At 39.2% G+C, this 26078-nt stretch overlaps 1 protein-coding gene across 1 annotated transcript in view; it reads right to left on the reverse strand.

Annotated features, from left to right (window-relative positions):
- The window catches only part of LOC131465525 (collagen alpha-1(XXIV) chain), an 81865-nt gene that overhangs the window by 31872 nt on the left and 23915 nt on the right, over nucleotides 1-26078 (reverse strand). The window contains exons 6-25 of the mRNA XM_058638274.1: nucleotides 23975-24028; nucleotides 23471-23524; nucleotides 20989-21033; nucleotides 20677-20730; nucleotides 20030-20074; nucleotides 18952-19005; nucleotides 18359-18403; nucleotides 17406-17459; nucleotides 17035-17079; nucleotides 11509-11562; nucleotides 11130-11174; nucleotides 10821-10874; nucleotides 10355-10408; nucleotides 9584-9637; nucleotides 6682-6735; nucleotides 6548-6601; nucleotides 5200-5244; nucleotides 4980-5033; nucleotides 3007-3051; nucleotides 261-314 (exon numbers count right to left, since the gene is read on the reverse strand). Of these exons, the coding sequence (XP_058494257.1) occupies nucleotides 261-314; nucleotides 3007-3051; nucleotides 4980-5033; nucleotides 5200-5244; nucleotides 6548-6601; nucleotides 6682-6735; nucleotides 9584-9637; nucleotides 10355-10408; nucleotides 10821-10874; nucleotides 11130-11174; nucleotides 11509-11562; nucleotides 17035-17079; nucleotides 17406-17459; nucleotides 18359-18403; nucleotides 18952-19005; nucleotides 20030-20074; nucleotides 20677-20730; nucleotides 20989-21033; nucleotides 23471-23524; nucleotides 23975-24028 (1017 nt within the window). The remainder of the gene's footprint in view (nucleotides 1-260; nucleotides 315-3006; nucleotides 3052-4979; nucleotides 5034-5199; nucleotides 5245-6547; nucleotides 6602-6681; nucleotides 6736-9583; nucleotides 9638-10354; nucleotides 10409-10820; nucleotides 10875-11129; nucleotides 11175-11508; nucleotides 11563-17034; nucleotides 17080-17405; nucleotides 17460-18358; nucleotides 18404-18951; nucleotides 19006-20029; nucleotides 20075-20676; nucleotides 20731-20988; nucleotides 21034-23470; nucleotides 23525-23974; nucleotides 24029-26078) is intronic.

Consider the following 26078-nt stretch of genomic DNA (forward strand, 5'->3'; position numbering starts at 1 on the left):
CTGGTTGGCTGCAATGTTAATTTCTGTCAGACAGGGAGGTAATGGGAGCTGAGTATGGAAAAGTGACGGGGGTGATGTGACTTTTACAATATTGTGTGGCTGTGAGAGTGTCGAGTGTTTATCTAAGCATGTGTTTTGGGTCCCACTTGGGCCTCAAGCCAGTGCTGCTTAACACAGCCCTAATTACAGGGGTCTGCCTGCAACAAGCAAGCAGCTGATGCTGACTGACAGTGTAATGACAGAGAACACACACTCTTTACCTTTTCACCGGGAACTCCTATTACACCATCTATTCCAATCAGGCCTACTGGACCCTGGAGAAGAGGAGAGAAACAGTATTCAGCATAAAAACACTCAAGGAAAAGGTATGCCAGTGTCAGGATCCGGTCTTCGGTCATCTCTGGATTATTTTCCAACCTGTTTTGACACTTGGAATTCTAGAGGTCATAGATTACAATGCAATGCTGATGTAAAAAAAAAGGGGGGGGGGGGGGGGCTGCTAAATTTAGGAGTAACCTGTATGTTGACTTCTGAATTCCATCTTTTTTGAGGTCATGATAGTGTAATTTCTAAGTTTCCATTTGTATAAAAAAAATATCTTGATTTTCATAAATAAAACACATTTGTGTTTACATGTTTCCTGGTTTCAGTGTAAAACCAGTGTCTGCTCAAGTAACAACGAGAGACAAACAAATAAAAAACCACATGCCAGTTCTTGAGATGCTATTACTGATTACAAATCTGTTTCAGTAATCCATTTGGAGTCAATGTTCAGTAATCATTCACTGAAAGAGAAACTACAAAAAACCTGTGAGGTTATTGAATTTGTGAAACCTATCTCTTGGACACAATAGTGATGATTGAAAATGACTAGTGGTATATTTATTTCCTGGCTCACAGTAACTAAATACTAATGGCACCAGAAAGATACACAGTATTTAGTGAAGGAGTCTTTGTGTAAGCTAAGGAGATTTCCCAAATGAGTTAACCACTTCCAGATCAGTTGTCTGGAATCGGAGCTGTGGTTTGGGCCTTTGCCAGTCTCTCTACTGGAGTCTAGACCAGCAGCGCAGTGACATCGCTGGGTAGACATTCACCCAGAGAGGATAACTGTGCATTTTCAAACTCTAGGTTTAGTTTGATTAATGACACAGCGAGGACAAAAAGAAATTAAAATTACAAGCAAGGCACTGCTAGTTACAGAGCATCCAAACCTAACTGCATTTCAGTATTACCCAATTACAGATCACAGTTCAGTCAGCCTGTGGTTGCATCTATAGAACCAATTCCACCGCTGGATTTCCAACTTACACATTGCTATATGTAAGTAGTTAACAAATTTCGAGTGTCCTCTTGAGTTGCTAAACTTTCTTCCATCATATTATCATATTTCATGTATGAGTGTAAGAATTTGAATGTCATAAATTGAGAGGGAGAAAAAACCAGACCACACATTTTCTGCTAACTCAGCTTAAAAAGGCTGACAATTCATGCATCGTCACCTAATAGGCATGATACGGTTGAACACTGGATTAATAGTGTGTGAGTGACTGTGAGGGGATGCAGAGCTCTTAAATGACCTCAAGTCCCTTAATTAGGAAATGGAGTGGGACATTGTGGTGCACTATTATCATTTAACAGAGGGGAATGGTTTTAAAAAGGGTTTCCACATGGGGAGTCTTTAACAGTACTACTGTGAAGTTGATCTGGAAGTACATGTATGGATATAGCCATTAACTTAAGACGCAGGGACGACATGCACATTGTCCAGAGCATTAAGGATCTCCTTCATATAGCTCTCCTTAACATGTAGTCACTGACATGTAACTTACAACATCTCATGTGAACACCTGTGGCTAACTTTAGAAATTGGAGGACCGATGCATGCATGTTTTATTGGCCATGAGCTGGGTGGTGACATAAAAATAGAGCCCAGCAGCTTGTCTTAATTGGCTGAAATACTTTACACAATAAAATTCCCCCCAGTAAAATTTCACTTCGTAGCGTTTACGAGAGGCCTCTGGTGACAAGCAAATGTAGGCCTCCTCACATCAACCTTAACCTTTACCAGTCAACAACAGACTTTCTCAGGCTCTTGCACATTTAATTTATCTGCAAAGTGATGTAATGGCATTCATTAGAGCCTCCATATGTAGCGAGAGTAGTTTTCTCTGCGTAGCCACATGGCTTCAAAGGACCATCGAGTCAGTAACTGCTTAATCCCTCTCATATGTGCACTGCAGCAAACACGATCCAACATGGCCCAATTGTTGCACAGAATGCAAATATTAACATAACGGGGCCTCCAGGAATCATGGATGTTCAAATCCTTTTTGTGCATTTAGGGATTTTATGTGTATCGACATTTTTCCACAGTATTTGTGTTGGGTACAAAGAAAAAAACAAAACAAAGGCAGACATATTAAACTGTGATTTGGCAGGAAATGATTTGATTGAATCATTAAACAAACAATCTAAACACACAGACTATGGGATACATTTAATGAACAAACACCTTTCTTGGATTAACATTTACTACTTTAGTTACTATACTCTGATGACACGCAAAGTTTGATTCTTGGACAACAGATGTCAACAATTGACGTCAAAAAAAAAAAAAAAAAAAAAAAAAGGTTTGGCAGCCTTAAAGCCATGAACAAATGTGCAAACCAAATGAGGTTACTTACACAGGGGATCTGTTTTGGTTGCTCATTCTATTCTACTGTGGAGTTTTTACAGTTCCATGGTGAAAACACTGTCTGGTCATTGAATCCGACTTTTTCTTGACATAAAAATTGGGTCAGACTTCCTCCAGTTCATTCACGTAATTTTAGAAACATTTCAACACAGTCTGAAAGTAGTGTGTGCTTTTCACCAGCGCTAAATTAGGTTTCAGGGGAGGCACCATGTTTAGACTAACAGGGGGATTTAATTAAAAGCATCTAATCAACAGTCTCCCTGTTGTAGATTAGTCACGTCATTACCAAAAAAAAAAGAGAAACTTACTTGTGGTCCAATTTTCCCAACATTTCCCATGTCTCCTTTCTCTCCCTGCAAGAAAACATCAAACAGTGTGCTGGTTAATTTCCTGTAATTAAACACATCTATTAGAATCCTAGTTTAATGGGAAGCAGCATTAGCATAACCAGGAAATACTGACTAATTGTAATATTGCCTGTCTTATCTAAACTTTCCTAATTAACCTATTTTTTGGATGCAAAATAAAAAATTCTTTAAATTAGAGCTTCATTGTAGAGCTGTGAGTGCTTTTAATTGTTTTGTCAGACACTGACCTGCCTGTCATCAGCAGCAACAGGCTGCTGGACCTGAAGTCTCTGTTAGTGCTTTCAGACAGACACAATTCTGTTTCTGGCACAGTTCTGGAGTCTCAGAACCTTGGTGCTTTCTGACAAACCAGGCCACGTTTAGAGCTGCAACTAACGATTATTTTCATAATCGGCTAATCTAACAATTATTTTCTCGATTAATCGTTTGGTCCATAAAATATCAGAAAACCTTAAAAAATGTTGATCGGTGTTCATCAAACCTGGAAATGATGATGTTCTCAAATGTCTTGTTTTGTCCACAAACAATAATTATTTACTTTTAATGATTTCTTTGTAAATCCAGAGCAAAGAAATGAAGAAAATATTCACATTTAAGAAGCTTAAACAATCAGAAATCTTGTTTTAATCATGAAAAAAGCTTCAAACCGATTAATTGATTATCAAAATAATTGTCGATTAATTTAGTAATCGATTAATCGTTTCAGCTCTACCCATGTCCACACCAATTTAAAAGTAACTTAAGTGGGAGGATGTTAATCAGGCGGAACTAAGCACGACACCGGCACTTTTTCTCCATACTTCCTCTACTTTCCACTCATACGCAGAATATGACACACCCACTGATGACGTCACAGTACGCGAGGCAGAACCGATTGTTTTTTTAGTTCTAGCTGAGAACCGATTTTCAGGTTATGAAACGGTTCAAAATTAAGTTTGGTAACTGGCACCGACACAGAGCCCTGTCAGTGTGAAAGGGCTATGTGTGTGTAAGCCTTTTTCCTGCTCTATTCAAAGGGTGCTCATGAGAGCTGACTGTGTGTATTTATATCTCTGTCATCTTTGGGGGGACATTTTGACCTTTTGGGGACATTTTGTCTGGGTCCCACAACCTTAAAGGCCTTTTTTTTTAGGGTTAGGGTTAAGGTTAGGGACTTAGTTGTGATGGTTAGGGTAAGGGTCTAGGGAATGCATAATTTTGCCGATACGTATGACGATAGCCCTGCAAGGACTGTTTTTCTCCCCTAATTAAGAGGTTGTTTACAACATAGCAAGTCTAAACTTCCTATACTGGTAAACACAGAGACAGCTGCACTAAGTGGTGTGAACTAGACCATAATTTACACTAATTACACATGACAACATGATCATGACACTGCATTTGTGGTGCTTACAAAATATGGCTCAACATAGACAGGAAAACCGAGTGAAAAGGTACAGCATGTTGTGAACGACTGACATGAACCCAAAAAGAAAAGAAAGAGAGAGAGAGCACAATCAATAAAACTAAAGGACAGAGTTGTGTCCGTGAAGTAGAGACAGCAGACAACGTATTCAACAGGAATGGCAGGACATTAAAGTGAAGAGGAAACAGGACAGTATGTATGTGTTGTCTATACAATTTACTTTAAGTCCACGTCGAACAGAACAGTGACAGTGTCTGCTGCTTTGGTCCCCACTACAGTGTTTACATGTTTGTGTGTGTTTGGCTATTCACAGGAATTTTACATTTTTTAATCATTCAAATTTGGCCCTTTCCTGCTGAATGACAAAGGGAGAAGAGATATTTTTCATCGCTTAACACACACTATGTATGTCTTTGCAATTAGAGATAAAATGTGAAACCAACAAAAGTGTAACTCCAAAATTTAGTGAAGAAAGATAATGCAAATCATAAAAATTGCATAAAATCACCTCTAAACCGTCAGGACCAGGTTCACCAATGTAGCCTTTCCTTCCAGGTCGCCCCTTCAAATACACACACAATAAACACACAGTACAGAACATAATGGGTTTATCACATCCAGCTGCTTCCTAGTGGATAATCTACGTAGGTAAACTGTGTGATTCAAAACACATGCGACACGTTAAATGTACAGTATGTGCATGTGTCTGTCAATCTGGGAGTACTTACAGTGGGGCCTGAGCTGCCAGGTGGGCCGAGTGGTCCTTCATCGCCCTGCGGAACACAGTCACAGTCACTGTTAAACAACTGTGGGTGTCAACTGCCCAGTTATTCCATGTTCAAAAATCACTATGTACTTGAATAACAGCTCTTAACCACCAAGACACCCCAAGACCTGTGAAGACACCCTAGTAGTACTAGACACCAAAACATTAGCAATTCACTGTTACTGTGACCTACAAGACCAGGACTCATCAAACCAGGATGATCTTCATCCAGGACCACTTAGTACTCTTGGGAATTTGTGAATTTGACTCTTGGGTGTCCTTAGAAAAAAACTATAGATTGTAGAACGTCTCATTGGTCCAAAGGCTCGGAACAGGTGGAAGAGGAACATCTTCTTTTACTACTATTTCTGGACAGTCTAACAACTCTGACACTTGATGCATGTATACACACACCCACATAAACAGGGAAGTTGTTATTTCTAATCAGAATTATTATAATCAAGTTATAGAACATTTCCCTTTGTTAACATAGTTATAACACATATAAATCTTACTAAAACGTGGCTTGGTTCTTCTCTGAGTTGTCATTTGGTGATAAAAATCACAAAATGTGATGGATAAACAAACTAGCGTTTCCTAGTGCTGTGAGTAAAAGCAGCATTAGCATTAAAGAATATATTATTTGTATAAAGCTCCAGTGATGTGTGGGAAAGTTTGGCCTGTGATCTTTATCGCACCACCACGTTCTCTGTGATATTGACAGACTCTATTAAATCTAAATTATATATATTAAATAAAGTCCCAAATGAAACTACTGACAAAATGTCCATAATTTCATTTGAAAACAGTTTTACAGTGTGAATCACTTGCTAAATTACCTCGATGAGCTTTAATGGTAATGCTTACGTGACTTTAGTGAATACTGTGTACCGCAACCATTCAATCAGAAACAATATAACTTCTCCTGCAGTCTCTTTCACAGATTTTCATCTGTTATCATCATTTTAAAAATTTTATTGACCAACAAGCACAATATTATTCCAAATAATACCCTTCCCTTTTTCCTCGGAATGGAAAACTTTCAACCATGTTTGTGTTAGCACCAAGTGTTGAATCATGACTTCACCCAGTGGAACATGCCCCAAGAGATATGGCAGAGAAAAGAATTCCCGACACGGTGGGAGGAGTGAGCTGTCTTGGGATATGACAAGATGCTAAATGAGATATGTTAGTTTATCTTTCCAGAGAATAATGAATGAATCAGTGGGATGAGCTACATTTTCCACTTTCTATATTTAGGGAGACAACGAGCGAGCAGATGTGTAGAATTGAGTTTGGAATCGTCTCACCTCTATTCCTTTTGGCCCTGGCGGACCTGGAGGCCCCCTGGCTCCCTGCAAACCCTGAAACACAGATGAATACTCGAGTTCAAATGAATGTAATGAAACTTATGGATGACATGAGAAAAGAGATAAAGTTTTACATTTGGTCCAGGTGGACCATTCAGGCCCGGTACTCCAATGTCGCCAGGAAACCCCTGAAAAACATGGGAGGAAAAAGACATTAATATTACTGCGTGTGATGTGATTATTTCTTCTCTTTACTTGAATCTTAGGTCATTGCATGCTTGTGTGCTTTATAGGAGGGGTATGACAATGCTATACAGGTGTGATGTACAGCAGCAGTTCCACTTGAGGCTGTTTGACTAAATCTGTATCAGAGAGACTTAAAGAAAGCTGATGTAAAGCTTGTGATGGATTGCCGCTGAGGGTTCTCAGGCATACCTGACCATGAAACAATCACTCATTTATAAGAAGTTGCCTGCTAGGTGTAGCCTATGTGACCTGTAGTCATGTTGCACTCCTGCGAGCAGTATGTCTTTTGACATGTCATCCACAATGACCCCTCTGACCAAACGTGATTTATTCTACATCAAAAAGCACGGACATGCTGGAGGGAGATGCCAGAACAAGAACGTAAGTTCAGTAAATTCCATTCACTTCCTTTATGTCATACATGAAAAAATACTTTTCAAGGACACAATCAATTTTTCAACAGGGTTAGGGCTAAAACATAGGTAGGTCCCAATGGAAGTCCTCATCAGCTGCAATCATTGTTACACATCAACATACACTGATACAATGTTGCCTGGCGCAAACACTGACTCATAACTCTGCACATACTTTCTACACAAGCAAAGGATAACCCAGCGCCATCCCATGATCAAACAGAACATCATCCTGACCAGTATACTGTATGTCACTGTAATTTGCCCATTAGATTAGAAGTTCTGCCTTAAAGCGGTCAAAAGAAAAAAGGTCATGGAGTCAACAAATGTGCTACAAATGTGCTAGGAATCATGGATGTGCTCATTTAAATTTACTTATAGTTTGCATTTGTATTATTTGTATTATCTGGACAAGTGATTATCCTTGGGATCTTGGACAAGTCAGTCTTTGGTGAACCAGATATCTTGGAATTTGCATTTCCCAGGCATCACATTTGCACTCTCTTGATTAACGTTACTCGCTGATTGTTCTGCACGGGATCTCACATCAACGGCAGAGAGAGAGACAGTGGACAGTGCCCACGACACCCCGCTAGTAATTACGACTCGATGTTTCTTCTGCGTAGGCCTAGTCTACGTACATCAAGCAATGCAAGGCGCATGAAACAGTAGATGGCGTCATAACAAACAGGGACATTTACCTAAATATCAACTTTCAATGACCCATGTCTATGTAGTGTGATTTTCAAATTCACAAACTTAAACCTTAAAAAACACAATTTGTTAGGCTAAAATTGCATCAGAACGTCTTTGAATATATGCCGCATGGTCCAGCAGAGGACGCTGGCCCATAAGAAAAATTAAACAGCTGTGGAAATGGAGGAAACTAGCAACCTTTGGATTAAGCTTCTTCCACCAGAGTTAGGCGGTGGAGAAGAAGGCAATGAGTGATCAATCTCACGTGACCATAACAATATCAGATATCCTAGTATCTTCAAAGGAACAATATGTCATGTAATAGTCATTCAAAACTTGATAGAATCGACAGCCCTAATATACAGTAAATCCTATGTTGAAGAATATACTGCTCTTGTCTGTCGATACACCATGTTCACCTTCAGTCCCCGCCTGAGGGAAAAATCTGACATATGTGCAGAATAATAGGGTCTACTTTTTCCAGCTACTTCAACTCTCACAACAAATGCCATATCACTCTAATGTCTGTGTGATCATAACCTTGAGTAGGACCATCTATAAAAGAGGCCCAGCCTTGGCTCGGGCCCAACTGCAAGACACAACAATTCTAACAGGGAAAGTAAAGATACTGCAGGGTGACTGTTTTACAGCTGCACGTGTTTATGACTCGCCATCCACCTATGCTGAGCACAGCCTTTTACACTGGACCAAAGTTCTTTACAAACAATTAAGTCATCGTTTCTTTTTTTCTAAATGTTTCTCTTTTTGTTATCTTGCCACAATCATTCCCAGTGAAAGTAGAAAGAAAACTATAGTAATTGAGAGTAGCTTGGAAATAAACAAACCTGTCCTGTGGGGTTACATTGACTAGTACTATAGATAACGGGAATATGAAAAACACTACTCCCTCTCTTCTAAAAGAACATCTGCAGTGAAGCGTCAGACACTGTTGACATGATGCAGTGCTGTTATGTAGCCTCAAGAAAACCTATGGCACTTTTCCATTATACAGTTACAGCACGGCACAGCTCAACTCCATATGGTTTGGTATGGTTTTCCATTACAGTAGTACCTCCTTCACCTCCGTGGGTGCAGTCATCACAGCACAGCTGCATGAAGCTGCAGTGACTTTGTTTTACATGCGACACACACAAACCAGTGACCAGTGACTTGCAAAGCAGTTGTTTTCAGTGTACTGAATCATTAGAAGCAGTTCATTTCGAAGAGACTAGTTCAGTACTATGACCAGAGCACAGACTCTGCCTGACACAGGCACTGAAATTAAATAGGGCAGAAAGGGTTGTGATGCGGCTCGCCGCTTTGCGTTCGCCGCTAAATACACCAGACTCCTCTGGTAAATGTTGAGATTTTAGACATTTCCGTGTTAAATGTTGGAGATTAACGCATGTCCTCAGGATTTTTAATTGATCTACAGTTCGGCATTGTTCAGTTTGATTCCTGTGTTAGGCGTCACGCTCGTGACTCTTCCAGTGAAGACACTCTGACCAATGAGTGACCGGCAGTATCAGCTCAGCTCACTTGGAACTTCGTCAGAGCAGGTATTACAGAGATTACCAGGTAATATCACTAATGGTAAAGCAAAACATGCCGGAAAAATGCCATTAATAACAAATGTGTTGACTATGAAAATCATATGTACTGTATATGTGTGCACTCCTACCTCTGGTCCTGGAGGCCCAGGTGGTCCCTGTGCTCCCACCTCACCCATTTTACCCTGTTTTAAAAAATGAACACATGATGAAGAATCAAATTTCAATCTTTTTCCCTTTCAGATACGTACTGTATATGTTGTCCATCTCTCTTAATTTTCTTACACATTTCCTCTTACTGTCTGTTAACATTTAGATAATACAGTATGTTCTGTTTATGCAATCCTTAGTGTGGATATCGCATGATGTTGTATCCATAAGATGCTAAAAAAGCTTAGAAATCCATGTCAGATGTACAACAAATGTATACACAAGGGTTGCATGTGTACACTTATATTATGTTATCCATTGGGTCTGCAGAAAAAGTACTTCTTGTGATACATAGATCGAGGTTAAAACGGCCTGGGAGACTGACTAGACTTAGTCTTTTCTAGTTATTATTTCAAGCACACTGGTAAATCTTTTACACTTTTACAGCACATAAATCGAAACACTTATTGATTACTTGAGAACTGTGGTAGCTGGATTGTATTCTGAACACATTCAGAATACAAGTTTTCAGTGTTTCACATTTGTTTTTTGATAAATAACTGTTCCAGAAACATTTATTCTTCTTCTTTCTGCTCTCGGAGCTCAACAGCCAGCAACTGATTTGTTGCAAATGTGACCTAAGTGTCTTCAGTTTATAAGCCGACACAAATAGAATCCAGACCTCATTGTCGTAGTCTGTTTGAATATAAAAGCTGCACAGGCACATACAGTACACACTCACACTTACATACCGGTGGTCCCGGTTTCCCTTTTGGCCCAGCTGGACCAGGTAAACCAGCAACACCCTGAAAACACAAACATCACATTCATCTTCTGTTTTGGGTTTTATTAGCCATATGATGGACATCCATCACCGTATAACTGAGTCCATGTCTGAGTGCGCATATACACATGGGACAAGAATTATGTGGTGAACTCAAATGATAAATTAATTGACATCTGCATGTATTTCAAACACATGCTGAAAACACATTGTGGTAGTTTTGATTAATGTTTTCCTGATTTAGCAGGGACAAATATGACTTTATGCATTCTGCTATTGCCCAGTTTTTAGTCATCACAAAAGGAAAACTTTATACATGTTTAAACAATTAGGAAATACAAACAAAAAAAAGGATTGTGGAACTTAAGATTGGTGTAAAAAAAGATGTTTTCTATTGCTTTTGACACTTCTGTGGTGTTGATCGGGAGTCTTACCTTATCACCTTGGTACCCCATCTCCCCTGGTTCGCCCATTGGTCCCACTTCACCCTGGATTTTACAGTATTACAAAGAGATATAACACAACACTACCCTGCCACAGTCATCACAAAAAAACTGCACAGAAAGTGTACACTTTAATATGTAAAACATGTAGTTATAACACATAAAACATCATCAATTCTTTGATTGTATGTTGAATGTTTAAATATCAAAGGATTTCCTGCAAATGTGTCCAATTATATGTGTTGGGTTTGTCACACATTACACACAGATACACTACAATAATATAAATATTTAGATCACCTTATCACCTTTCAATCCAGGCAGGCCGGCTCGTCCTGCAGGGCCCTGCCACAGACAGTAGGAAGAATGGAGGAAATGTCGAAGTGAGTTCATCCGCAAATGAAGAACAACGACTTGTGATTTTACAGGATTATGACCATATGATCTACAGTATAAGCCCCCTTCAGCTAAAGGACCAACTTGATGTGCTTGTCCGTGAGTCTTTTAGCAGGATATCGGAATTTTGTGGTCATGTGTTATCACCAAATAAGGGAATTTACTTCAATTTAATTGTATTTCTCCTCCATCTACCCTTAACAGAGTCCACTGGATTAATTTAACAACCAACAATATAGTTTATAGAATACCAAGCACTGACAGGAGCCAATGTTTAGCTTACCTGAGGTCCCACCAGACCAGGCAGCCCTCGCAGTCCCTCAGGCCCCAGGTCCCCCTGTACAGAGAATGAAGTGTACAATGGAAATTATCCATCACAGTACTAATACTTACATTTTGTTTAGCATTAAAGTCAATGTGAATAAGTGCAATCACCAATTCTGTAATTAAAACAGCATTCCACATTTTTTACATAGCGGAAACAGACGGTGGACCAACCTGTCCCCCAACTGAAAAGTAAGTATGGGTCGTTTTGGCCAACCCCTGAATACGACCCATAGGTATGTTTTTAGTGCACCGGCATTTTCCAAGTTAACTAGGCACAATTGTTCGTGAGGTTAGGGTTGGGGCTTAAAAAAATACAGCCCTGGCTAGGCAGTAAGTTACAGACAATGACATAAAAAACAAATGTTGGTCGCGTGGTGTTGTGTGAAAGTCTAACGTGGGAGTCAAAGCCGTGTACACAAGGTACCAGATTGCTGTTATTTATACTATTGAAAAAACAACAACTTACCTATCGGTCGTAATTCCTGCATATGACCCATAGTTACGTTTTGTTGTAGGACAGTCCCATGTGGACTGATGAGGAAACATTCCTTGACTTTGTTCAAGAAGCTAACTACAATAATAAATGTGAAGCGGCAAAGAAACCCTTTTCCAGCAAACTCGTCTTCATCTCGCTTGGTGGTGGAGAGTTAGTAGTTTACAAACTTAAGTTTCCACTTAGAAAAGACTCTGTAATGATGAGATAAAGCAGCTAACACATTCATAAGATAGTGTAGCCTTTGGTTGCTAAGTGGCTAATATTTTAAGCTAGTTCCTCGCTCCGGGAGCCTATCAAATTGCACCGTTTTAGTCTGGAGTGGTGAACTAACTTCCACAATTCGCTTCACAGTAGAGGATGAAAACACACAATTTCTTTCACAAAACTTTTGAAACTTTTGAATAAAATTTGCAATGCATTTATGAAGAAGTGAAGCTAGTGACAGAGATAAGTATGGTGAAGCCCAAACACAATGGTGTCCCACTGGCTTATACACAAAATAACCTAGCTAACCTATGTAGCATACAGTACATGGGATTCCTTATATACGGTTTCTTTAAGACACAGAGGCAACAGCAAAGACAGTGTCTGACTCATGCAATATGCTGCAGTGAAAACAAATGCAGCAAAAATTAAAAAGCTGAAACATCTTATCTGACTTCTCTAAAGATTGGCCAAAAACTAAAAATGTTTCTATCAAAGCACTTTTTTGTCTCTCTCAAAAAAAAAATGAAACTGTCAGTTTTTCCAATACGCACAAAAGTGTAAGTAAGAGGCAAGTGAGAAAACATCCTTCATGTTACGTCACTAAGGACATGTGGTTTCAGCTCGCGAGTCCATCTGGATCTTGTAAGGCCGGTGTTTGATGTTGCAGTTCCTCTGTAGTACTGCAGCAGTACGGACACATTAATCAACTATTACTGATTTTATTGCTGCAACAGATTTATTCAGTGTGGCACCAGGCAGTGACTGAATAGATGCATGAACAGGGGAAAGTTTGTGTTTCTCTGCAGATACATCACAAAATAAGAACAACAGACACAAAATAAATGGAGGTTCTGCGTGCAGACAATCTGATGACAAAAGTGACATCACTCACACCCTCGCACACTTTAACCCTAACTTTACTGAACGCATGAAGGGATAGTGTTAATTTGTTTTTGGCCCGAAATGTTTTAGATCTTAGAAAAATAATTTGATTTCAGGGATTTCATGAAATGCAAGTGCTATGCATCACCACAAAAAGCGGCACAGCATCGTGAACTCTATTAGTATAATGTATTGTCATAGTTTTGCTGTGTGTGTGTGTGTGTGTGTGTCCTTTCCTCAATCATGGCATGTGGTGGATCTCCACACCTGCACTCAGTCTCTTTATCACCTCACTGCTTTATGGAAAAAAAAACTCTATGAGTTAGATTCTCAATCAAATTCTTCTAGTGAAACCCGATACTAATACTATTTCCACCCTCTTGCCTAGATCCACCAGCGCCTACCATCCTTTTAACAACACTTCAATAAACTTTAACCTGAACCTTCTTCTGCCGTCAGTGTTCTGCTTTTATCAGTGTCCAGCGCCAAACAAAGCTGTAACAGGTGTGATGAAAAAGCACACATGGAAATAGTGGTGGGGATTAAAAATAAAAGAAACAAATCCTCAAATTATCATCACCCCATGCATCATATAATCTTGTAGGATTAACAGGAATGAACAAGCATCACCACTGTAGGCGTTACAGAGATACGCAAGACAGCAGATCTACACACACCTTCAGCTCATACACACATGGTGTCAGCGTAACATCCGAGCCAAAACACTGTCATTACCATAGTTACACCACAAGCACTTACAGTAAAGGGGCACATGACATGACAGCACAAAACAACATACTGTACAAGCATGACTTCACAAGCCTTGGTGAATTATGTCCACCTTATGTCTGCTACATTATATCACATACTTTAATTTAAAAATGTCTGAAGATATGTCGTACTTTTCTTGTCTTGAAGACCAACCAATGCCCTCAACACTACATTTAAACAGAGCATCTCCAGTATATATAGTATATAGTCATTATTTTGATCACACATCTGTCATAACTGCAGGGTAAGGGTTAGACACCTGAAGGAACATGGGGTTAAGTGTCTTGCCCAGGGACACATCAGCATGCAGACTAGCGGAGCCAGGGATCGAACCCCCGCCCCAAGCCTTCCACCCCTATGCCAGTAAAGAGGAGAAAGTACTTTTATGCAACTGTTACTTTTAACAACTATGATTTACAATTACTGCAAACAAGAAAGGTTAAATAGTAGTAACACACACAGTAAAATATCTACTGTCCCATCAAATGGAAAACTAACTCAGTATTAATTACATCAAAGACTGGAGTAACTATTTTGGTTTTTCTTGGGTTATTACTCAAAGCTCTCTGCAATATTAAGTTATTCATTTAGTAATTCATTTTTGTGCCTTGAAACCTTGAATAACAATGATTATTTTGTAGAAACTGTGAAAATCAACAGAATCTGCAACATAAACAATTTATCTTTAAATCTCCTCCATGTTGCAGCAATATCTCTGCATCTTGAATATTTAGATGGAGTAAATGGAGAAGGTTATTCATAGCTGTGGGGATACTCTCTATACTAACTGCGCTACCCTTTCCTTTAACCTTGTTAAAGGAAAAGTGCTGTTTCAGTAAAACGTAAATAATTAAATACAGTGTGTGCATTTCTCACGTCTGACTGTGTCAGTAGTAAATATGACTTACAGCCAGTGTTCGTGGTGAAAGGAAAGGAAACCCTACCCTGCCAGATGTCTCTAGTGCCACAAGTGACCCTACAAACACCTCAATAAATCCTAGTACTGAGTCGAGAAATATTGCTCCGCATACTTCTCAAAAATGAACACGGAAATGTTTTAGAGGCCTCTTTGAACTTGGACATTTTAACAGTGGCAGGTTTACACAGCTACAATTCATAATGCTTTCCATTAAGTCTCTCGCAGTTGGGAGTTTGTTTGTACTTAACATTGGCAGCTAAGTATATTAATTACTGGATTTTTATTCCAGAACTGATCTTTGAAGTGCTCCTTTCACTGCATGCTTTTTTTTTTTTTTTTTTTAAGGGTTGTGTGATTTTGTCACATCAGAATGTGTTCCTAGATCAGACAGGTGCGGAGAAGTAAGACATTTAAACCCCTCAATTTGGATTTCCAAAATCAGAGCAACCTCACAGACCCTGACATAAGATTCAATGATGGGTACCACTCACAGGTAGAAACACTCTGCTACTTTTACTGTTAACTGCATCTTTGTCTTGTTTGTTTCATGTTAAGCCATTCATACTCATAGTACTGCATTGTTATTAACTGGTATTGCTCACCAGTTCTGTTCTTGTACATGTTTATTCTTCTTATCTGGAATGCAGGAACTCAGAGATGACGTCATTCCGACTTTTGATGAAAATGCGCCATATACTGTATGATATGTGGTCATGTGACATGCAGCTTTTTGTCTGTCTAAACACCTGCGCTGACGTCCTCTGGAGACAAATAAATCACTGAGAATAGCTCCCCTTTCTGAATTTCAACTCAATAAAGGTGCATCTCATCTTATCTTACAAATGTGACGCATTGCTGGTGACGCACGCAAAATGTTATTGGTGTTGTTTGCGCGGGCAGTTAATATGAACAATACGGCTGATAATCTGAACATAGCCCTAGTTGTTGCAATAGATTTTTAAATTCTGGTCACAGAGTGCGACGCAGGAATGAAGCAACTGTTACAGATTACCAGAATCTTTGTGCATCTCTTTCTGGACAGTATCTGCTTTGCTGACAAATACATGTCTGAATTTCCATGACTGCATGAAAACTTATGTATATGCAGACTGGTATAAAGTACCTAAAATGGATACTTAAAAAAAAAGATCTTATCTTGTAAAATTATCTTACAAGATACCAAGTCACTTTTTATAATATGACTTACTTATATACTTGACTTATTATAAAGTATATGACATTTACTGTACTTAAGTATCAAGAGTAATTTAAGCCATGGTAGCTCAGTGGTAGGGTGAGTTGTCTTTCAACTGTAAGGTGGTGGGTTCAATTCCTGGCTCTGCTAGTCTACATGTGTCCTTGAGCAAGACCCTTATCCCACCATGTCGCTATAGAAATACAGACCATTACCAACTCTGCTTCTTGAGATTTTATTTGGTAGTAAAGAGTAACAAAGATATTTAGAGGAAATGTAGTGGAGTAAAAGTAGAATTTTTGTTCGAAATATAAATAAAAAAGTAAATTTTTTTTTTTTTCTTTTTTTATACGTGAATTTTGTACCTAAGTACAGTAACAAAGTATTTATACTTCAATACATTACAACAGTGTGTATAAGTATCTAGTGATACTACAGTAGATGTCATAGCCACAGTGATACTGCTATAACACTGTAATCTACAGTCTCCCCTCTCTGAATATCTACCTGAATGTCTCCTTCGTTTTCAGCAGTTTGGCTCAACTATTGACCTGTTTTTGTACGCAGCCAAAAGAGCTCTTTCCATAACCCGATTCATACGAGTCCCTGCGGATTACAGAGGCCTTATCAACAGCCAGACTCAAAATGCATGTTATATTTGTTACAAACACTTGGAAGACACACAAGTGGAGTTCAAATACAAAAAAATCCTGGCTTACATCTTAGGGAAAAATAGCTGGCATAAAAACCGCCATTAATCATTCGTGTAGCAACACGGCACATCCTTCCACAATCTAAACCACAATCTAATGACTAGAGAGGCAGACAAGCGGACTGAATGAAAGGTGAACAGACTGGTGATTTTGAACACAAGTAAAAGGTGAGAGCAAGGAAGAACTGTGAGCCAAATGACAGACAATTGGAAAGAGACATAAACAGTGCCTATAGGCAAAGGAAATCCAACACATTAATGGGACGATAACAGCAATGATAAAAACACCCTGATACTTACCCTTAGACCGGGAAAGCCGCCAATGCCAGTCCCACCAACAGGCCCCTGTGAAACATCACAGCAACATCCTAAGTACACAGGACAGGACATTTACAGTATTTTACATTCCTACTTTGGAAAATACTGGAAGTGTGTCTGTGTGTTTTAATGGCTAGCCTCATGGTCAGCATCTCTGCGCCAACTGCCCCAAATATGTTTTTAATGTATTATTTATGTGAACACAACTATGAATCCTAAGACTTATTTCACCTACTTATAGAGTTATACTGTATGTACGGAGACAGAGAGCATAGGAAATGAGAACATTGAAGAATTATTATATGAGTAGTATTAGACCAAAAAAAAAGAGAACGAGGACAATGAGTTCTCACCTCTTTGCCATCAGGACCAGGAGGCCCCCTCTCTCCTACATCACCCACCACACCCTGCATGGGAAGAACATCCACATTCAGTTGAAAGGCAATACAACCACGTCTACAAGACTATATAACAACTCCATGCAAAAGTCCATTTTGGGGATTTATATCTCATTCCCTGACTTTCTTGTTGCGTAATCTGCGTGTTCTGTATCCAGACCGATGCAGTGGCATCTAATCTGCACGGACACACCGTGAAAACAACGCTTATTTCATGAAGCAGAATTAGTCATGATGAGCTTGTGAACTGGCTTACAACACCTCCTTGGGCCACAGACTTCTGTCAGCCAGACATTGCTTAGTGGTCAGTAGAAAAAAAAACCCCTTCAGATGAAACAGACACTGGGCCGCATGCCCACTTGGCAACTTTTAACACAGAGAAGCTAAGGCTTATTGTTATTTTCTTTTTTTTGCAGTGTTAACTTTTCACAGTGTGAGAGCCCAACTTAGACATTCCATCTGTCTCTATCTTAATCTAACTGTAATTTTAGTTTAGTGTCACTGGAGCAGGGACTAAGCCAGGATACATGCTCTTCCAATGTGTTCTGCCACATTTTGAATCGTGTTAAAACATCTAAAGAGTAATTCCTCTTGTATTTCCTCTCCTAGCACTGTAATCACTGGCCTCAGTGCAGTTTTAATAGCGCATTCAAAACAGATGCAGCACATAAGTTAATATCCTTTGTATCTTTAGTGGAAGTCAAGTACAGCCACGGTATTTTAGAGAGGACATGTTGATGTAGGAATGATAACAATATCCCTGATTATCATAATGAGATAATGCAGACAATGCTACCTGCTACCTGCAGATGACTCACTGTAGTTATAAACAGAGGACAAATAAGAACATTTTTCTTTCAAGATGCAACTTTGAACTACTGCAGGAGTCACAATTGAGTCATTATTACGTGTCTTCCTTTAGGGCCAGGTTTTCCAACAGGACCAGGTATGCCCTAAAAAGAAAAACAGTTGATGAATATCACAAAGGTGGTGATGTGATGACAACATTTTGCCACATACATAAAATCATATGGAAGTTGGCTTCTGTCAACACTCAGTCAGTGATGTAATGAAGATTCAACAAGGAAATTAGAGGAGGGAAGGCATAAGGTAATAGGTTTTTACTGGTAATGACACTAACGACACTGAAATTATGATTAACTAGGTGCTTAAAGGTCCAGTGTGTGACAGAATTTATTGTCAGAAATTGAACGACCATCTTTATTTTAAGGGTTTTCTTAGCCTTAGAATTATGGATGGCCAATTATTGCCCATTGAATACAACTCTTATACAGTATCTACAGTACAAGGGTCTTCAATCTTGTCTACAGCACAGGCCCACCAAATTAACTGGTTTTGACCAAAAGGTAGAGAGTTTGTGAGAATGGACCGAGTTGTGAAAGAGTCTTTATATCCTTTCTGGTAAACAAAGGCCACTCTTGGAATTAGATGTGACTATTTCTAACACACTGGACCTTTAATATAAACAATCATCACTCACTTTCATCCCTTCCGGTCCAAGTGGCCCGACAGCACCGGGAGGCCCAATGAAACCCTGCAAATCAAATCAAATCACAACATTAGCAAAAAAACACAACAACACATTATTAGTAGTGATTAAACACCATTAAAACGAGGTGTATAACTTACTAGTTTTGCAGACTGGTCTGTCACATAATTTGGATATAATGAGTGCTTGTATGCCTACTACTGTCTGTAGTGTGTATAAGATCTGCTAATGAGTTAAAAAAGGGCATCATACTGTCACACTTTCTACATGAATTCTCTCTGTTTCTGACATATTACAGATCTTGATTAACCCAGTGTGAAATTAGGGAGAAATATTTGGGGCAATTACACATTCTACATGTGGCAACGGTCAAAATCTAGAGTGGCTCTTCTGACATAAAGATTAGTGTACCATACATACTATACAAAAACATAAAATAATCACATGAGCAATTTTCAGGATCACAATTATAATCCTAAAAACCCACACAATCCCGTAAATCAGCAAGAACAAGAATGCACGAGTCATTGTCCCATGTTTTTTTTTCTCTCTCCCTCTGAATTACCTGTGCACTGTGTTTTTGTGGCTCTTTTTTTTAACAATGACCACCTCAGTCTGACATTAATCCCACCTATCGTCTTTCTTTGCACTGCACCACTCCACTTAAGTCCCGTCTCTCACTAGCTCATTTGACCTCTTTCTCTCTGTTTTCATAGTCCCATCTGTTTGTTCTTCCATCCACTTCTTTCTTTTTTTCTTCCTGTTCTCCTGTGTTGAGGGTATTACTACGTGCTGAGGAATGAGCACACTAAGAAGAAACAGTCGGCCTGTGCAGAGACAACCCAGAACCAGGACAAGTCCCCCCAAAATCATTCTCCCACCAGGCAGTGTGTTTCTGTCACACAGTGTGACAGAGATTCTACTCAGATCCTGCATGTGAATCTTTTCTAGGATCAAGGTTGAAGTCTTGACACTGTCCTAATCCAGTCAGGAAATTAAAAGTATTTAATCCACCACTGCTGGAAAAAAAGACAGGACGAAATTAAAGCAGGGAGCTATTTGTACTTACACGGACACCTTTTGGTCCTGGGTTACCTTCTGGCCCAGCTGGGCCCTGCAAAAACAAATCACAAATGCAAGCTCAGTAATTTTACATAGTGGGACAAACCTTCATACACAAGACTTGACAAAACAGGCCTGACTGACGACTACAAGAAAACTGCCTGTCCATAGTCTGCACACATGATTGGTTAAATGGTAAGACATGGACTTAGATAGCTTTGATTTAAGTAGAGATAGGGGTATTAAAATGTCCCACTATGGTTTGATTCATTATCAAACTATGGTGGGATCATAAAATTCTGCAAGTCTAGTTAAAAAATGGGAAACAGTGGTAATAATAGCATTTTTACACAGGTTAAAGTTGAATATATACATTACTCACTGTGACCTACTTAGTCACAGTTGCTCTATATGACAAAACAGCTAGGAATGCATAACATTTCAGGCTTCTCCGAGTCTTTTCTGAGGTGTTGTTTGTCACAGAGTTTGGACTTTGTAAGTTGGTAGGTACTCAACACTCACAAACTCAAACTCTGAGAAGCATGATAAGGAAATTTGAATTCCCAATATATAAAAAAAACGCTTTAAGGAAATCAGAAATAAGTGTGATTCATGCAAGCTATCATTTTTTTTGCATTGTATTTTTCACTGCACCTGCCTGCCAGGGTAACCTGCAGCCCCAGCTTGCCCGGGAGATCCTGGTATGCCCTGCAGAGAAGAAAAGAGTGAGTGAATGGTGAAAGAGAGATTAGATGGATGGATAAAGTGAAAGAGGAGACGACTGCTACCAACATTGCCAACTGAGGAATAAAACAAGCACTGTTCATTCTGAACAAACCCAATGAGGACAACCTTGTCCACTAACTGGACATTCCTTTCCTGTTCTTTTAGTAAAAAATAGAAAATCTTTTGAAACCTTAATAATATTTTAAGGCAACTAATAAACATATGAATTCAGCTACTTACTTGTTCTCCTGGCAAACCAATTGGCCCTGGATAACCTTTAGGACCCTTGAATATGGAATAAAACAATTTATTGTTAGTTTATCTTTACAAAAAACATGAAACAAGCCTTAGAGCTCCTGCTATGCTAGGAGCTCTAAGGAGCTCTAAGGCTGATCTATGATTTATTTTATTTATTAAACACTAAGGTCTACTAAGGTATGTTCCCCATAATCACACTGTAGCAAATTAGTAGAGTGAAGGCCACTCAGTACTTTCTAAAGTCCGAGTTTGACTAACTTGATGATGATATTCAATAGACTGTCAAGGGAAAAAACAAAACGTGTCCAAAACACCAGTTAATTACCAATCAAGTGATGTTTCGGGGCCAAGCCCTTCTTCAGACAAGGAGAAATGCTGCACTGTGCACCTGCACTAAGTCACATGACTCAAAAAAACGAATAGTGTCAAATGAATGTTGTCATTTTATCAGTCCTGCCCAGCACCGAGTGTCCCTTTGCACATTTTCTCTAATTCCAGGGTGATCACAAATTCATCCTGAGGAGAACATACATGTCTGCACCAAATGGCATGACAATCCTGTAATTGTCCACACTTCCCCACAACATCTCAAGGAAAAGTGATGGAATTACCAAAATATTAAGATTCTATTCGGAAGAAATGAATGTCTGTACACAATTTCATGGCACCCCGTGCAGCTTTAAACATTGCCTTTCCCTTGAACAATGCTTCATACCTGGTTAAGTTAATAAAAAGGACTGGTGGAAATCCAGAGAAACTGACGAGATACCCGATGATTGGTAAGGGATCTAGAAATATTTCTTACCCTCTTACCTACAGGTAGAAGTTTGGCACCACTAAAGTCTGAAGGATGTTGGGATTTTAGGGGCTAGCCAGTCAGAATGCTGCCTGCATATTCCCAAGTATGCATATGGCTTGCACTTACGTTTATTGTGGGTATTGGCATTAGCTGAGATTGTGCAAAAGGAAGCGCATTACATACTGTATAAGATGGGTGTGCTTCAATTTGTCAGTCTCAATTTCAAAAGAGATTCCAAATTAAAACCATTTTATCCCATTTGTGCTGTATCGTGTACCTACTAATCCATGACACATGTTGGGTCCTGACCTACAGCCAAATCCCAAATTTGGTTGAACGAGGACTTCTACATTCATTTGTTTGTTACTCAAGAGCTTTTCCACTCACATGATTGTCAACAACAAATGTTTATAGCTTTAAAACACAAGGTCAGGGTCAGGTCAGTATCCCGCCCAGAGACCTTGAACAGTGCGACTGATTGTTGTGTACATCTGAGGCTGAGACACGTGAACCCTCACACTTCGCCACTTGGGGGTAAAGAGCATAGGCCCCAAGTCAGCAATTTCCTCTGAAAATACCTAACAGGGCATAGGTTACGTCCTGAGCATATTAGGTTCAGCTACTGAAAACACTAGGCCGGCCTCCTGGGACACAAGGTGGTGGCAAGCTATAGTGGATTCCAAAAGTATTTGTACCTCACCATATGTAGAGACGAGACTCACGGCAACAATAAAAGGCTACTTGGACAGCAATGTAGACAGAGCTTCCGGGGCAACAGGATGACCTTTGCTGAAGTCTGTTCTGCATCAAAACACCATAAGTTCGGGTCAGCCAGTGTCTGTCTTTCTGAGACATGACGACTGCTGACCTTCAGAGACTGCTGACCTTCTATATTATGCATGTCATTGACCCTCTGACCCTGAGCAGAGTGCCTTTTTCTCTTTCAGACGTCTTTTGGCCTCCAAACCTATCAGGTTTTTAAGCAAGAGAGTAAAACACATCTGAACTGTCAGCTCTGAGGCTCACGCTGAGAGGGGAAGGCAACACACGCTCTTTAAAATATACACAACAGCTGACAGAATCCCTTCACATGAAACAAAAATAGCTTCTGACCAATTCCAAGTCCTCCTCGCGTTCTTCTATCTTCAGCTGCTAATTTACACAAAGGCAGGTTATTTATCTCTTTATGGACGCCAATGGAAACACCATCTAATGGTCTGTAGAGCTGCAGCTAACGATTATTTTCATGATCGATTTATCTGTCGATTATTTTCTCGATGAATCGATTAATGGTTTGGTCCATAAATATCAGAAAACCTTAAAAAATGTTGATCGGTGTTTGTCAAACCTGGAAATGATGATGTTCTCAAATGTCTTGTTTTGTCCACAAACCAAAAATATCAACTTTTAATGATTTCTTTGTTATCCAGAGCAAAGAAATTAAGAAAATATTCACATTTAAGAAGCTTAAACAATCGGAAATCTTACTTTAATCATGAAAACAGCTTCAAACCGATTAATCGATTATCAAAATAGTTGTCGATTAATTTAGTAATCGATTAATAATTGATTAATCGATTAATCGTTTCAGCTCTAATGGTCTGCACTACTTTATGAAAATAAATACGATATGATAAACACTAAACTAACATTGGGTCATCTTACCGGTAGACCTAGAAATCCCTGTGGCCCTGGCAAACCTGGTGGACCTCTGTCTCCCTAGATAGAGGAGAAAAAAAGTGATCATTTAAGACTCTGACAGATTTAAAATCTATGTGATACTTCCCAAACAAACGTATTTAATCATGTATTTATTATTCAAGTGGTACTGAAAGACACCTAAATCAAATAGAGCTATTCAGCTCTATTTGATTTAGGTGTCTTTCAGTTAACACAGATAAGAGAAAAACTGTTTTTTACACTGATTTTACACAATTTTAAACTCCCAGATAATTACTATGAATATTTCTAACGCTCTAATGTTAAAGTGAACTTTAACAACAACCTGGCTCTCACAAAAAGAATTGGCGTTCAGTGTGTATTAACGCTTGAAGGGGAAAAGCTAAATCAGGGATTCAATTATCAAAATCAAAGTCTGTTTTCATCCACCACAAATAAAAAAACTGTTTAGCTTGAGTCACCAAATACAGAGCTGTTGACTTGTCTTACCTTTTCTCCTGGTGGAGCCTGACCTGGAGAAAGTCCAGGGTCTCCTTTTGAGCCCTAAAATAGAAACACAACAACCCACTTTTTTATCATTTGCAGAACAAGCTTCACGAAGGATGGTGATTTAAAAAGGGAAAACATTGTAATTGTCACAAAGGTTCCTCACAGCTTTTTTTGGGTCTGTGCGCATAAGGTGCGGAGGACCCTATTGAAATTAAAGGAGTTAATATTCAATCTGAATGTGGTTCGGTGAATGTGCAGCAAAAAATTGGAAGTGGGAGGGGCTAATGAAAACGGGGGAAAAAAAACATTTATTTGGTGATATTTAGATTTTTTTTTTAGATTTTTAGGACAAAGGCTAGTTTTGAAGAACAATTCCAAAATCCAAAAAGGAACCAGAGAAACATCTTTTTCACGTTCATCTTTTTAGTCCATATTGTTCACTAATTCCTGGTGCTTTCTTCATGACTAATACAGCTTCTGACACACAAAGGTTGTCAGTATGTGTTCCAAAGAAGTATTATGACTGACTGAGAGTCAGTGAGCCATAAAGCTCGCAGAGCGGGAAAGCACACATTCTACTGAAGCATAAAACAAGTATGAAAGAAAGTCAATAGTGCATGAAGTACATTGAAAAGGCTCTTTCAAATCCCACACACACATTGTCATAACATTACAGACTGTGCTCGAAATATAATGTCAACTCAGCGCCTCAGAATACAATATATTCCTCTATTTGTCCTGGTAACAAATTACATTTAAGGAGTAGATGTTTTCCAAACTGAGACAAAGACTCTCTCAATCCCCAGTCCACCTCCACAAAGGGGTGTTGTGGGTGTAAGAATGACTCACTCAATTCACGAAGGTACTAGATACACTGAATTTGGTTTTGTATATTTGAATGTGGGTGTACCAGCTGAAGGAAGAGCAAGATAGCAAGTGACTCTATTTCTACCTAACATCATGATCGGTCATTTAACCTCGGTCAAATGTCCACAGCACACGAAGGTCATAGGTGACATGAAAACAAACCCATCCATCTCTCCATTGCCATCTGACTACTTGAGGGAGAAAACATAACATTCCTCATGGTAAGGCAGGTGAAGTGATCATAACTCATGACATATACCTTTGTACTGATAGAAATCCCAAGCAAGGAGGTTTCCACTCTCAGGCTGCAAGTTTCACATCAAAAGACAAAGGAAGACAAGAAGGATCCACCATTTGTTCTTTGTTCTTTCTCTGTTCCCTCACTGACAGCCCTGTGTTTGCAGCTACTCTGTGGTAACCAGTAAAGACCACAGTCACCACACACATCTGCACAGAGCTGCACACAATATATCCTTTACATCTATTCCAACGATCTGTTAAACTTACCAAACATTAAAAAAAACTTTTCTTTTCAGCTCTATGTAAGTGTTAGTGTCATGGCTAGACACAGCTATAGCACTAGTCATATACTGACTTCCTTCTGACCATTTCGTTCATTTGCTGGTTCAACAACTTAACGTGTACACACTTGAATGACCATAATTCAGTCTGGGAGAAACGTGTCGTACAGAAAGACCACAAAAGTAATTGCGTATCATGATCATGTCCTTCACGGTAAATTCTCACTAATGCTGGCGGGAAGATGCCATGACTACCTCTGAGCAAGACAAACCGTGAGCTATTAAATTGCTGCAAGCTGAGTAGTTGGTCAGAATTTCAAATATTGGGTTTCCTGGGTAGCACTGGTTGTTTACCTTTCCTCTGTGAATGTATGTAAATGTGTACATGGCCAGTGGACTAAAGAAATTGAATTGTCATTCGTGAAGGAATATAGTTTTCTGAATCTGATCCACCAATCCAAGGTGTTGACAGCAAACAACCACCCTTGCCTCTTCCAGTCTTTTCTCCTAAACCTGTGACATGACACCAGTTCCTAATCATCTTCACATGGATGTGTCACATGTAATAATGAGTAACAACAACCAGCTTGTCAGCCACTATTTAGCAAATAGTTTCCAATATACCCTTGATGGTTTTAAATAGGAATATGAGTAGTGAAATAGTAAAATACAGTTAACATTTTCACTGATCATTTTCAAAGATTCAGAAAACCTTT

This window comes from Solea solea, chromosome 9, assembly GCF_958295425.1.
Source record: "Solea solea chromosome 9, fSolSol10.1, whole genome shotgun sequence".
In the NCBI taxonomy this organism is placed as follows: domain Eukaryota; kingdom Metazoa; phylum Chordata; class Actinopteri; order Pleuronectiformes; family Soleidae; genus Solea; species Solea solea.